This window comes from Bactrocera dorsalis, chromosome 6, assembly GCF_023373825.1.
Source record: "Bactrocera dorsalis isolate Fly_Bdor chromosome 6, ASM2337382v1, whole genome shotgun sequence".
In the NCBI taxonomy this organism is placed as follows: Eukaryota; Metazoa; Arthropoda; class Insecta; order Diptera; family Tephritidae; genus Bactrocera; species Bactrocera dorsalis.
Genome location: NC_064308.1, coordinates 17,890,575 through 17,906,492, shown reverse-complemented (window position 1 = coordinate 17,906,492; position 15,918 = coordinate 17,890,575). Strand labels below are relative to the sequence as shown.

General features: G+C 37.3%; 1 protein-coding gene across 5 annotated transcripts in view; it reads right to left on the bottom strand.

Annotated features, from left to right (window-relative positions):
* Positions 1 to 710: 710 nt before the first annotated feature.
* The window catches only part of LOC105226178 (paired box protein Pax-6), a 90,339-nt gene continuing 75,131 nt past the window's right edge, over positions 711 to 15,918 (bottom strand). For 3 of the 5 annotated variants that reach the window (XM_049460506.1, XM_049460504.1, XM_049460505.1), the window contains 3 exons: positions 1,461 to 1,972; positions 1,124 to 1,338; positions 726 to 864 (listed from right to left, as the gene is read on the bottom strand). In XM_049460506.1, coding sequence (XP_049316463.1) covers positions 752 to 864; positions 1,124 to 1,338; positions 1,461 to 1,972 — 840 coding nt within the window. In that variant the 3' untranslated portion in view covers positions 726 to 751. Of the gene's footprint in view, positions 865 to 1,123; positions 1,339 to 1,460; positions 1,973 to 15,918 lie in introns of all 5 variants that reach the window. The other 2 variants (XM_049460508.1, XM_049460507.1) reach the window with 1 other exon arrangement.

The following is a 15,918-nucleotide window of genomic DNA, read 5'->3' as shown; positions in this document are numbered from 1 at the left end:
GTGCATGCAGCAGCGAATGTGAATGGGCATGTGTGTGATGTGGCAAACCCGTTTGCATTTGATGCTGCGGCTGTTTGTGGGACTGCATTTGTTGGTGTCGGTGCTGTTGTGCCGCATGAGCGGTTAGATATTGCTGATGTTGATGCAAATGCTGCAATTGTTGATATTGGTGGTGGTGACCGTGCACATGATGGCTGTAATGAGGATGTGAATAGTGATGGTGTTGTTGTTGCTGCATTACTCTTTGTATGCCTTGTTGTTGTTGCTGTTGAACAGTTAGCATTAATGTCGGTGGTGCTGTTGCCAAAATGGTTTCTGCCGATGTTCTTGTGCCTGGGCCGATAGTTTCGTTCTCATTGAAATCGTTACTTGTGTTATTTGTCGCTTCTACTATTGCTCCTCTAGTACTGGCCTGTAATCCGCTGCCGGTGTTGCAACCACTGAACGTACTATGGCTGCTGCTTGCATTGCTGCCGACAGGTGAAGGTGTGCCTATACTGACAAAGCCACCACTGCCACCGCTTACTGCATTAGCGCTCGCGTTTATAGCTGCAGAAGCAACAGCTGCCGCGGCTGCTGCAGCAGCTACGGACGTCGCCGCGGCTGCGTTTGCGACCACAGCTGCTGCGGCAGCCGCAGCAGAAACACTAATGTCTGGGCGAGGCGAACCGGTTAGAGAACCAATTGACGACTGACCTGTTCCAATGTTAGCTACTGATGCGGTTGACGACGGAGTTAGTAACAGTGTAGATCACTGGAGACGGGGCCAGTAATTAGTGCTGGTTAAATCGCTAGCACTTTGAGCGGGTATTTGCACGGGTACAGACACACCTGCCGAAATGACACCTGGAAATGTATGGTTATCTGAAATATAAATAGCACATAAAGTATTAAATTTTTAATTGATAAACTTTATCTAAGTAAATAGTTAAAAATATATGGTATGGAATCATAATCTTTGGTAAAGCAAAGTGGTGCTCGGTAGGTGAACTTCGGAAATCGGTTGAAGTTTAAATATAACTAGGTACAATTATAAATCCCAAGCTTTATTAATGTGGTTTACTTTTAGTAAACACCTTTAACATTTGTTCATCATTAGGCTATTAACATCGAATATTTCTACCTGTACCGCCAGATGTATTTGCTGCACCGCCTCCATATACCGATGTATGTTGTGGTGGGGGCTGTTGATGGGCCGCGGCAGGATTGCAAGACGGTCGTGTGTGAGCTGCATAGGGCACAGAACCCAACGTAAGTGGATCGTGAAACATATATGGATAGGCATCGCGTTGCTGCAAACAAGTTGACGTCATTGAGCTCAAAGACGAGGTCATAGAGCTGAAATATAGAAAACTATATCTGTAAAGTATTGTATTGTAAGCCAAAATTACAGCAATATTTCTTAAAATACTCCAAGTTTAGTGCAATGTGAGGTAAGCACTCCAATATAGATAACCTACTTGTAGTTCTCTGCCATTGTAGCAATGGGCTGTGGTATCGAAGAATACATCGTGTTGAAACCAGTGTTCAGGGGAAGGCGAGGCGCAACAGATTGTAGAGGAGGACTCAGTGAGCTGCCGTGACCACCAACCACAGCAGCTGTCACTGCTGCTGTGACTGCTGAATCACCCAGTGCCGAAATGGCTGAACCATTGTCACTTGTTCCTGGTATTGACACCGCTGCTGAAGCGCTTGTTCCACCTTCATTTGAACCTGCTGTGGCGCTACCATTGTTGCTAGCGGAATTTATGTCGGCGGCTGCACCACCGCCCACTCCGACGCCGCCAACTCCATTTATCCCAGATCCACTTTGATTGCTGACCACGGCGGCCTCGGAAATGGCAGCCGTATTGCCGGTGCTCGACCGACCACCGACAGAACAGCCATTATTGCTGATATGGTCGGCTGAACGGCGTTGAGTTCGTAGTTTTTCTTCGCGTCTCCATTTTGCGCGTCGGTTAGAAAACCATACCTAATGTGGAAGAATTGTGGTAAATTAAAGTTAGTGTGTTTCTTCTGTAAAAGGATTTCGATCATAAACCTAAATAGAAAATTACAACAAATAATTAAAAATCGAAAATAATAAATACTTTGATAGAAGTAATAACATTATCGAAATAAAAAAATGTAATACACCGGGTGTAAAATCACTTAAGAAAACAACCTACTCTAATACTGGATATAGATGGTATCTAGTTCTAAAATAGATTTGATTCTCCACGATATACGTTGTCGATTTAAAGTCGATAAATTCGTCTCATGCTCTAGGGACTTTCTTTTTCTGTGCGCATTCGGAAAATAGAATAATCTCCACAGCTTTTTACATACATATACTCTCACAACATGCTGGTAGAAATATTTTGTTCACTTAAGGGTTGTTAGAGCTAATAGAGATAAATTAAGTTTTGGACAAAAAATATCCATACGCTCATGTCATAAAAATGCTTGGTTTCAGAGATATAAGCGCTTTAATAAAAAATAATTAAAAAAATATTGATTTTTTTAAAACGTTTGTACCTAAAATTTGATTCAATGACTTTATATCAATTTTTTATTTAAGCCTATCAAATATAAAAAAACGTAAAAAATCGAAAAATAAAATTAAGGATTAAAATTTTCAGGATATTTTTTCAACACAGAAAACAAAATTTTCAACTATCCGGAAAGAAATTAAAAACAGTTTTAAATGAAATGCTCTATAGATATTTATATAACAAGACGAATCGATATCCAGGTGATTATTCATTCTTACCAACGCGGGCCTTTGTGCCAGAAAAGTGTTAAATCGGGTTAAAACTCCCTTTCACCCCTGTATACCTCATACGAAGATTTTCGAACTTCTGTTTGACTTTAGACTGTATATCAGTCAATGTAGGTTTTGTAATGCAACACAAATATCATCTTTTCTGAGAACAACACAGTGCACAAAGAAGAATGAAGTCGAAACAACTGGAAAGTGATTTTATTATGCTCTTGCAACATGTTGCTACAGAGTACGAATAGTTTTGTTCATCTAACGATTGTACGTATCACCTAAAACTAATTGAGATACCATAGATATAGGGTTATATATTTAAATAATCAGGATGACGAAACGAGTTGAAATCCGAATGATTGTCCGTCTGTCGGTACGTGAAAGCTATAACTTGAGTAAAAATTTAAATATCTTGATGAAACTTGGTCATATAAAGTGCCATAACTAGCAATAAATTCAGATATAAAACTCCAATTTAGCACAGAAAAACGCAGTGCTAAGGAGTACCTTTGAGAAAAAAATGTTGAAAAAGTGGGCGTGGCCCCGTTCGCTAAAATGTTTAATGCTCATGTTTCTGAAACCACTTAAGATAGAACAATCAAATACGGCTAGCGCAAATATTATGAGACTTTCTACCGCGATAAACATAACGTAAAAGCGCGATAAATCAATAAAAAAAATACGCCAGAAATTTTTCCCGCAAGATGGTATGACAGGGCTTTAAGGGGGGAGCCTGGTTTAGAGGCTTCAGAAATCGATTTTTTTAAGGATTTTTTTGAGAAGGAAAGAAACAATTGATTAAAGCGAATTTTGTAGGGTTTATAGTTATATATTTAAGCATCATTCACAATTTTTTTTTTGTATACGAATAATTGATATTCCGCCTTTGACAAGTAATTGCCCGATGCATTTCGCACGTGCATTTGTCGGACGGCGAGCAGGACGCAGGTTGCAACTTCTATCGGAAACACAAAATTCAAAGGGATTCATATTTTTTAATAATTTATCTTCTAGTTAAACTAAAAAAATTCCAAAACAAAGTGTAAAATTTTAGAAATTTTTGAAAACTTGAAAAAAATGCGGTTTTTAACCAAAAAAATTTTACTTTATGTTGTTTAAAAATATGTTCAAACATGACATTTCTTAGTTTTTTTTAGTTTAACTTGAAGATAATATAATGTCAAAGATAATAAACCCCAATTCCATAAGACGTTTAGTTTTTTTCTATCCTGCCCGCCAATTAAGAAAAATGGTAAAAATGAAAAACCGAGAAATCGCGCGCCAAAGTTTTCGCTTTCTGCCTAAGACGCTCGGTCACTATTTTCCTTCTTCGAAAATATTTCAAATTCTCATTTAAAACTTTGAGGACATATTCTTTCTTTTCCTTCCTTTAATGGAATCGGAGTCGAATTTGGACGATGGGTGTAGCACCGCCCACTTTTAGGTGAAAACACGTATCTCGAGAACCGCACGACCGATTTTAGTGAAAATTAATGAAATCGGACTACAGCCACGTCTACATCCCAAATAATACAATTGCCATTCGTTTCTTTCACTTTCATGTGTAAAAATCAAGAAGCAAATAATGTAACGGTATAAAACTTTTAACTAATTATCAACCGATTTTGATTTTAAGAACGGTTTAAGAGAGAAGAATATCAGATCTTTCGATTTTTTGATATATAGATGTCTTAATATAGCTTAAGAGATTTAATTGTTTTTTGCACAACAACCTTAACTTTTGTTACTCTTTTTCTTACTTTGGCGATATTTTCAAACATTATTTGATTTGATTCAAAGAGTACGTTTAAAACCGAGTTTAACAAATGTTTCTTTTCAAAAATCGGTTAAAAATTTACTAAGTTACTTAACTTTTTATAAAAACGAAAATTTTGCAAAAATTTTCAACGAACTTACTTTACCAATAAATATGTATAATTTTTTTGGTTATGTTTTTTACCCAATTTTGACGTCTTTATAACTCTCTGTTGTTCACCTGTGATATATAACAAAATTTTTAAAAGGTTTTATAGTGCGAGTTACTGGTACGAGCTGCAATTCATTTGTGAAGTAAATAATATGACTATTCACATTTTCAAAAGCAAATTAATTTTAATTTTGGCATCGGAAGATCAGTTTACAAAATTTTATAACTGAATCATAGAGCTAGAAATCATTTTACTGCAGTACATCCCGGTAAATAACATTGCCGGACTATTGTTTTCTGCGTAAATAAAAGATTTCTTGCTTTCAACACCTGCGCACAATCCACGTACAGTTGTGTATGTATGTAGTGGCGTCGTAAGTTGTCACCACCGTAACTATTGAGGTATAGGGGCTCACCTCACTTTATCTCACTCCTCGTAAGCCATATTTTCTTGTAAATATTAACAATGTTATCTTTAGAGCTGAAACATTGGTTAATAGGCTGTCAAAACATATTTGGCCGTTAGTATCCGTCGCCATACGACCTTCGCAGACCTCCAGAAGCGTTTGTACGAGGAGTCCAGATCATTGAAAAAATGGGCTTTCATGTTAGTTTTCCACTGTAACCGCTCTATCTTAGCCCATAACGGCGAAGCCTTAAAGCATGCCTTTATCTCGTCTGCCGCGGTTCCTTGCATCGTCTGCCGGAAACCATCTGCCAGCAAGACGACCACTGCACCCATCTTCAATCGCTCGCTTTTGCGACATTGTGGATTCGTCCACACGTTCAATATGCACCATAACAATAGAGCACTGCGACTATTACTTTTGTTGATGTTGGAAATGAGTGTTTCTTCAATTGCAAGGTTTAGCGGGAGCTTGAATACACAGTATCATAACCTAACTTTCTGACAAAATCATTGTACAGCTCTTCCATTCTCTGTAGGGCACGCATTGGGCTGTAATTTTCCAACCATCGAAAAAATTACATCCTCAATAAGTTTCAGCGCTTCGTTTAAAATTATATCATCGTTGGCTAGTATTATCGGTAAACAATGTCTCCCTTGTTGCCGGGGGTTGTAGATCCCCACCACCGACGTCTTCAAGCAAATCCATCGCCTTACATTCTTTTCGAAATGTGGCCTTTTCCTGCACATCTACGTTTTGATGTTGCAACTCGGTTTTGCAGGTTTGCTTCTGTAAAATACACGCGCTCGTCGTTTGGGAAGTGCTCAGCAAGATGGGTCACTGTTGGATGCCTTTCATGTAACGGATAACCGATTATTCTCCAAGTTACTCCAAGCTTCGTTACTACTTACATACATATGCTCTTATACATTTATATTTATACCTATTACAGTAAAAATCCTCATAACCGGATACCGACCGGACTGGAACTATATTACTATTAGGTTAATAGTGCGCAAGAGTACAAAAAAACGGTTGATAAGCTAAGTCGAGATTTTGGGGGGGTTTGGTGAATTCCAAAATTGGTTTGTCGTTCTACTCGACATTAAAAATAACATCACTTTCCAGGTATTTCTGAGTGTCACACTGTCGTTAAAACAAAAATGGATATAATCGGGTCAGGGCAATCCCTAGCACTGATATAATTAATATATCTATACTAATATTATAAAGCTGAAGAGTTTGTTTATTTGAACGCGCTAATCTCCGAAACTGCTGGTTCGAATTGAATAATTCTTTTTGTGTTGGATAGTCCATTTATCAAGGAAGGCTATAGGCTATATAGCACTACGCTGCGAACAATAGGAGCGAAGAAACAGTGGTAAATGTGTAAAAAACGAGGGAAATTATTTATCTTTGAGGGCTTCCGTTCCTTGCGCTGCGAAAACGCAGCCGTTTTTGTGATAACTAATTTGGTCGAAATTATTTGTTAGAGTTGTATTAACATAATATTTAATATTAATTTTTCTATATTAATTGTTATTTTCTTCTGTCGTTGCATGCAGTATAAAACTATTCAAATTTTTGAGGTAATCCGTAATTTTTGTGGTTAGCAGTCATTTTATTATTTTAGATCTTATTCGCTGATGTTAATTCTTACTCTAATTTTCTTAGAAAATGCCTCGGAAGCGAAAATCTGGTATATCCAAAATGGCATGGTAGTTTTATTGACTGGTGATTTTCGTCAAACCCTCTCAGTGATTCAGAGGGGGACACCAGCAGATGAAATTCAAGCGTGCATTAAATCATCACGCTTATGGTCGACAGTTGAAAATCTCCGCCTGAAAACTAATATGAGAATGCATCTTCATAATGACGTGGATTCAGGACTTTACGCAGAAATGTTGTTGAAAATTGGTGATGGTTGTTTAGCTGTTGACGTTGAAGGCTATATATTACTGTCAAGAGAATTTTGTAATTTAGTAGAAAGTGATGTGGATTTCATTGCTAATATTTTTCCGGAATTGCAACAAAATTTGTGTAGTGATCAGTGGTTGCGTGCAAGAGCAATATTAGCACCAAGAAATGAAATTGTTAATAGGATCAGCACTGGTATTTTAAACGAGGTTCAAGGAAAAATGAAAGAATATTTGTCAATGGATACAATTATAGATACGGAACTAAGTACTTCATATCCTGTGGAGTTTTCAAATTCACTTGAACTATAGGGTGTACGTACCGTCACATAAACTTCAATTGAAACTAAATATACCAGTAATGCTTATGCGAAATCTAGATGCTCCTTTCCTATGTAATGGAACAAAGCTTCGGATAACAAAATTGGGACAGAACATACTTGGTGCTACTATTTTAACAGGTGTCGGTAAGGGAAATATTGTTATAATACTTCGGATACCAATTATTCCCACTGACTTTCCATTCAAATTTAAAAGGGTTCAGTTTCCTGCAAAGCTTAGCTTTGCTGTTACTATAAACAAGGCACAAGGACAAACATTACTGGTAGCAGGAGTGCATTTAGAAAACCCATGCTTCTCTCATGGTCAACTTTATGTAGCCTGTTCACGTGTATCTAATGCCCAGAATTCACACATACATATATGTATTTGCACCCGACGGGAAAACTTATAACATGGTCTACAAAAATATCCTAGATTAATACTTTGTATTTTATATTTTAGTTGTTGCATTTCAATACGCATATTTTAAGATGTTGAATCTTCATTGTCTGTAGGAATTTTTAAAAATTGTTGATCTCAGCCAAGCAATAAAATTTAGTTATCATTTTGACTCATTTCTATTATTATACCCTTACCCTTTATCTCTCATACTTATTTAATGGCTCTACTGCGGGCGAAGCCGCGGGTAAAAAGCAGTATTTTATATATTAAAAATATGTTTTTCGTTTGGAATTATAGCTGTCTTCGAATTGCCTTTTCAGTGCATGCTTTTTCTCACTTCTCAAAACAATTACATGCAACAACAAAGGCATCGAGTTGAATTCGTACAGAGGAGTGTAGGGATCTTTCATTAAAGTGGTATAACCTTTAAATTCAATGCTACCCAGTTTTGTTTTGCATATCGTAGATCAGTTTTACAGTAAAAAAATGCATTTAATTTTCTCTTGCAACATGTTGCTACAGAGTATAAAATTTTTGTTAACCTAACGGCTGTTTGTATCACTTAAACCTAATCGTGATAGGAGTTCTGAATACTTAAATGATCAGAAGGACAAAATCCGTTGAAATCTAAGAGACTGTCTGCCTGCTCGTCTATTCGTCTGTTCCTGCGATAACTTGACTAAATATTGAACCCCTGTCACACCCACAAACAGTCGGTAAATTCAGCCGTCCGAAATGTGGTTACCTGTAGTACTAGATTTCACCATAGGAAAATTTATCAAAAAGCCATCAACCAAATTATGTGATGTAAGGAAGACATGCCTCCAGAGTTTTAGACATGCGTATGCTCCGAAGTCCTTATATCGACTCAGACCATTAGCTTGTTGAAGCCAAGATACGCACCCGACTCTGTGCAGAAAAAAAACGTACGTCAACAAACACAAGGAAGGTTCGTCGTCGAAAAGCTGCGATTACAATAGACAGCCACTACTAATTTTCTACTCGACTTGCACTAGCCTGTGAGCACTCATGAGCAACTTGGTATAAGGGGACTGTGGGACGGCATTTTTTGCTTCTTAAGGTTGGTACGTAGCTCTCAAGTAATTACTCAAAAAAAAAAATACATTATTTCTGAAGTAAGTTTGACAGCTGGTTACGCATTGTGAATGATCCACATTAGAAGAGCAAGAGAGAATAAACAAAGTAAACAAACTTTGTGCGTATGTATGTATGTATGTATGTGTATGGTAACACAAATATTTTCATTGAGATTTAAGGAATGTTGTTGATGATTTGTTGGTTTTATACAACATTTCAAAATGGAATATACTTTATAATAATGATTTCAACTAATTTAGGATGAATTTGACGATCACTTCGAATTTCCTGCAAGAAACAATTGTCGATTTGATGTTTCTTCACAAAACCAGGTTTGCCATATTCATATTTTATTGAAAAAAAGTATTAAAAATTAGTACTAGATTTCTTGAGAGCTGCGTACTAGCACAAGTAACTTTATCGCAGGAACGTTTCTGGACCGTTTCTTAAGCGTTTTTTTATATGAAGTTTTTACGTTTCTTGAGAGCTGCGTACTAAGCTTTACGTACAAAGGCAAAATAACAGTAGTCAAAAAACAGACTGCCTACCTCGGAACATTAGAGCGGATAAATACCGAGAGTTGAGTAGGGAAACGAGACGCATGTGCATATGAAAAAAAAAAGAGGCCGATATGCGTGAGTACGGAGAGCTTGACAAGCTGGGCGAAAGGAGTTGTGCTCGAAAATTCTACGAAAAAATGCGGCGACTAACAGAAAGTTTCTTGACCGGAGCATACTTTTGTAGAACCCCTGTTGCTGCTTACGACAGTGCGGGTGTTTCTAACTCTTCCTGTGTCGGTAGCTAGTGGAGAGCGCAGTTTCTCTAATTTGAAACCTATCAAAACCTAAGGCAGACAGGCAGACTGGCAACAGATTTTCCCGCAGGCACGAAAATATTTAAAGAATTATTTTTCTGTTCTACTAATTATAAATTTTTTAAGTAATAAAATCTTCCAAATATGAATGTTTTTTTAACTACCTAAATAATTTTCAACCATTAAGACCTCCTTGGCGGTTATAGCATTGTAATTCGACAAAAATGTTTGCCGCCAGGTGCCTTTTGAACATTTAGAAATGCAAAAGAGTCATATGAAGACTACTGTACAAGTAGTTGGGGACTAGGGTCGTAGTATAAATGAACCAATTTAACCATGGCGACAACGAATGTGTATTGTCATTGCTGAAAATAATTTTTTTGGTCAAAAAGTCAATGTAGAGTTTTATGACCGTTTTACCTTTTTTAAGGTAGTCTGTAAATCATACCTTGCGTGTCCCAGAAAACGAAAGCCATCACCTTGCTCTTAAATAGCGCTTAACGTGTCTGAATTTAGCTAATGGCGATTCCACACCTTTCTCATACTGAATAGTTTATTCATTATATGACCAACGAGGTCTTTTGTACTTCCTGCTCTTTCAGCTATCCCACTTTCAATCCGCGGTCTATATGCAAAAAATACGGGTTAATGGACTCTTGTTGCTTTACCCTCTGTGACAGACATTTTCGAGGTATATATTTCTGTTCGCAATTCCTCTTTCAAAAATGAGAATCGGATGACCAAAAGACGTTGCTTGTTTTCAGTTATTCTAAAGTCTGCGCATTTTCACATTTCACGTAAATATAAAATTACGAGTTCGGTTCGGCTAAAATTTTGACATTAGCGTGCAAGAATGCATTGAAATGAAAATGTTTGTTAAATATTATATACATATGTATACGTTTTCCATACAAGGCTTTGTATTTTTTCGTTCAGTTTGTAAGACAATGTTGCAGCGGTCCTAATTTGGCGGTTTCGACAAATAAGCAATTTCTTTAATACAAAGGACATACATACATATGTCTGTAAAATTTTAGATCGGCACCTCAAAAACTGAGTAACTAGTTCGGGTATATACCCTATTCAGGGTAAAAAAATAAAACCGTTTTCAGCTGCCATATTTGTAACTATTACCACAATGTAAGTTGAATAATAGAAAACACATTTTTTCAGGAATATATTGGCCTAAAATTTATTGTAGTTTTTAAATATTTAATTTTGGTTTGATATTTATAGAATGCTATCATCCCTTCCATTAAGACTTCTCTTAATGCGCACAATTGTGCAAGTTAACTCATAAGTCACATAAATGTTGCTTTTTGTTGTGAAAAAGAGTATGTAGATATTGTTATGGTTTAGGCCGTTTCAAAAAAAAAAAAACATTTCAGTTATACGATGACATCTCGGCATTTAATTTTGCTCCCTTTCAACAATGATTTTCACGGTATTTTACTGTGGCCATTCTGGTCTCCGTGCCGTGCCCACCTTCTTAATGCGCTATGGTGGATGTTCGAAAGCATTGTGCGTAAGTATACACAAACGACGCCGATATATGTATGTATACATTTGTAAATATGTGTACACATTGAAAATACTGCTAAAGGTCTTTACGAATGTGCCTCCCCCGAAATAAACATTTGTGACACTTGAGAATTTATTATTATTTCTCGCTATTATAGCTATTGTAATAACTCTTTTGTAGAGCTTTATTTGCAGTCTTAGCGTTTATTTGTTTTTGTAGTTGTTCATAACGATGTTGATGGTATTACGATACAATTCCTAAATAAGACAGCATATATAAATGTTTTTTGGTGGGACGTCATTTCATTCGTTCATTGTCCCTTTCAACTGTTTGCTTAACTTCCTATTCTTGACAAGCATGCATATAAGTACAACAGCAAACTCAACGGCCTGTACTTCACGAACTGGAAGCGCTTGATTCTTGACGATCAACTAGTGGTAACTTTCCAATAATTTTTTGTGAAAAATTTATTTTTGGGTTGATTTATTTTAATCTTACCATTGCTTTAAACAATTAAACAAATTTTGTGAAGATATGTCAAATAAAAAAGTTTTCCGTACAATACAGCTATGTAACGGGGTTTTCAATAGGGACGCTACAAAAGTATACCGATAGGGACAGCAAACGATGCCATATTTTTCCCATTCTTTTGTCATTTCTCTTCAGTAGGGTTTGGAAAGATGTACGAGCCAACAACGAGTTCAAATTGTTAAAATTTACTACCGATATTCGGAGTCAGTGGCCTCAACTTTAAGAGCACTACGTCCAATTTATGATAATAATACTCATCGTGTCAGATCAACAATTGAGCATCTAGTGGAAAAATTTTAATCCACAGACACAGTTCAAAATGTCCCCGTGCCATTGAGATAAAGAAGTGCCCGTAGTGTCGAGAATCTTGCTGACGCTAGCGCATCAATTGATGAAGTCCCAAATCAGTCTCTCACACGTCCTCCTCAAGCGTTGGGTATCTCTATGACGTCTCTGTGGCGAATTTTGTGAAATTGACGCAAGAAATGAAGCCGCTTAACCACTAGAATTGTCGTATGCTCGTGAATTGGTTTGAGCAACAACTTGCAAATGATCCGGATTTTTATCGAAAAATCATCTTCAGCGATAAGTCTGATTTCTGGCTGAATGGCCAATTAGCAAAATATGCGTTACTGGCCAGGCAGTAATCCACACGTACTCCATGAGTCACCATTCCGAATTTCCGAAAAAATTACGGTTTGTTGCGGTTTATGGGCCGGTGCCGTCATTGGGCCGTACTTCTTCCGTAATGATTACGACCGGCACGTTACTGAAAATAGGAATGATAACCGAATATTTTGGCTCGAACTGGATTATGTGGTTCCAACAAGACGGCGCCGCAAGCCACACTTCCACAGCCAAATTTGTTAAACGTGTTATCTCACGAAATGGCCCAGCTAATTGGCCGCCTCGGTTGTGCGATTTGACGCCGTTAGACCATTTCCTGTGGAGCTACGTCAAGTCTATGGTCTATGCCAAGAAGCCAGCGACGATCGATAAATTTCGTACGAATATCGAAAGCCAAATTGCAGCAGCCCGTTTATGCTTGAAAACCGTCGAAAATTGGGTTCAGTATCTGGACTTCTGCAAGCGTGCCCGTGGTGGCCATGCAAAAGAAATCGAGTTCCATATATAATGGCATTGATATCCGAAACCAACAAGGCTTAATTGACTCAGCTCCTCATGCTGATCATTTATATATGTATTTATGTTCAATGATAAATTCAACACCCTCAAATTAATTCATGAAGATTTATAGTGTATTACGAGGTTTGACAATTAAGTAATGAGACTGATTTTATTGCCGCGCTTGTGGTAAACCTGTGACCTTGAAACTCCCTTTCTCTCGGCATCCCTCCCCTCTCCATTGATATATGTATCATCGCTCTAGCTTGTTTAGTTCGCCTACTGCGTGAAGTTGAGTAGACATGTGTTTGTAGTGCTCGTCACGAAAATGGAAAAACTTAACCAAGAGCAACGCGTCGCGATGAAATTTTGCGCTAGATTGGGTGAAACAGCTTCGGAAACGTACGCTAAAATTGTAGGAGTGTAGGTGATAGTGCTCTTAGAACCGAAAACTAAACGCCAAAGCTCACAATGGTTGTCTCCGAGCGCCCCCGCCCGAAAAAAGCTCGCATGAGCAAATCGAAGGTGAAAACGATGATTATTGCCTTTTTTGATAGCCGTGGCGTCCACAAAGAATTCGTTCCACCGGGGAAAACTGTGAATCAAGTCTACTATTACCAAGTACTCGAAAGATTGTGAAAACGAGTCAACAGGGAGCGCCCAGACATCGCTCGTAACTGGATCCTTCATCACGACAACGCGCCGTGCCACACCGCCCTCAGCGTGTCCCAGTATTTGGCCTTTAAAGAGATCGACGTGTTGCAACAGCCGCCTTATTCGCCCGACGTGTCACCCTGTGACTTTTTTTTGCTTCCTAAAACCAAATCGGTGGTCAAAGGAACCCATTTTGAGTCGATTACGGACATCCAGGCGGCCGTGACGAGAGTACTCGCGGAATCCAGTCGCGGATCCCAGTCGAAGCGTTCCAGAAATGTTACGAATCATGGAAAACGCGCTGGAATCGCTGTATAGCCTCCCAAGGGGACTACTTTGAAGGGGATGGCAGAGCTGTAGAATAATTTTCAAATATACGGTTTTTATGGAATCAGTCTCATTACTTAATTGTCATACCTCGTATTAGATCAACTGCTTATTACGATAGTTCTTGAGATAACCAGGTAACTGGTCGTTAACATTACTGATTCTACCGTATCGTAGAGGCAAAAGCGAAAATTAAAAAGATTAAGATGGACATATAAAATTTTCTGCTATTGCCAGCTGAAGATCTATAAAAAATTATCGGCCAGTGGGATTTTTATACTGGACATGGTTCAAAAAGTGGTCTGGCGAACATGTCGCTTTTACTTAACGCTTCAAAATCTCAAGTGTTATTGTTACTGCTGTTTCAAGTTATGTCAATGTTTTCTACATTTTATGACAAGTAATGAAAAAAAATGTTGTTTCTTGATCGAACTGAACATCACGTTCAATACAAGTACAATAATGAATTAAGATTAAATAATTAATATTCACCCGAAATTCGGCAGAAAAATATAGCATACACGTTTCCTAGCATTGATTTATTGCACTTAAGATAAAAGCTTCAATTTATAATCTTACTATAAACAAGTAAGGAAGAGCTAAGTTCGGATGCAACCGAACATTTTATACTCTTGCATCTTGCAAGAATTAAAGTCAGGGAATTACTTTAAAGTATAAAACCTTAACAAGAGGACCGAAATTCAAGCAATTTTATAAAAACTTATTTATATATAAATCCTATACCGACAGACCCATAGGGTTTGTTAGAAAAACGGAAACCATTATATGGAATTTGGGGTAGTATCGACCCGATTTTACTTATTTTTCCAGTGCCACATTCTATTGACCAGTCACATACTATAAAACCAACCTTATAGGGCAGAGACAGTCGCATGTTCGAAAATCCTGATATTTGTTATATAGAGGATAGGTAAAGTTTTCGCTCAAATTTATTTATTTTAGACACAAAGATACACTATTATGAGCAAAACACGCTCTCTAATTCCACGTGGTTGCACTCCGATCGCACATTCGCTCATTTTCGGTCTGTAATATAGGAAGTCCGGTTTGTCAGGTCCCGAGATATGAGATTTCACCAAAATGTGGGTGGTGCCACGCCAATCGTCCAATTATTAGAGGGCAGGGCTACGCCCACTTTTTCAAAATTTATTACTCACAGGTGCCCCTGGCTACCACGATCTCCAGTGTCAAATTACAGTTTTATATCTTAATTTGGTGCTTAGTTATGGTACTTAATATGAATTCGGTTAATGGCTATTTGTGAGCATGGCAGTGGTTCGATTACGGCCATCTACGAATTAATTTTTTTTGTACTAAGGAACTCGTGTACAAAGTTTCATCAAGATATCTTAATTTTTACTCAAGTTACAGCTTGCACGGACGGACGCCGAACGGGTGGACAGAGAGGCAACCGGATTTCTACTTTCCTCGTCACCGTGATATTTATATACATATGTATATATAACCTTATATCTATCTCGATTAGTTTTATGTGATACGTACAACCGTTAGGTAAAAAAACTATAATACTCTAGCAATTGGTAGCAAGAGTATAAAAATGTATGTAAAGTTAGTTGCCGAGCTAACAACACATCTATTACATATTTCATCTAAATCTTGAGATTGTGAACAAAAATCTTATAGCAATTTTAAAACGTCTCAAAATTCATAATGAAAATAGTGCAAAATATTATTCTTTAAATATAATTAAAATTTTCACAATCATGCCAGTATTAAGTTTTTTATCTACATATATATGTATATCGTCAAAACAGGAAAATTAGGTAGTACTATTTTAGGGAGAATTCAAAAAATTTCACATGACTATTATCGATGGTGGAATTACAGCGGTCTAGATATAATAGGGCAAAGTTATCAAAGTATATGCATATATACTATATACAGGGTAGGCCATTTAAAGTTGACCCATTTGTTTCTAAAAAAAAGAACAAAAGAAAACAATGTTTTTTGTTCATTTCAAAAATAATTTATTTTGGTCCAAGGGGATTTGTTTCAGCTAATATTTAAAAATTAGATCGCGTAAATGGGCACCTTTAGCTTTGACAGCTAAATGCACTCTTTTTTCGACATTTTCCAT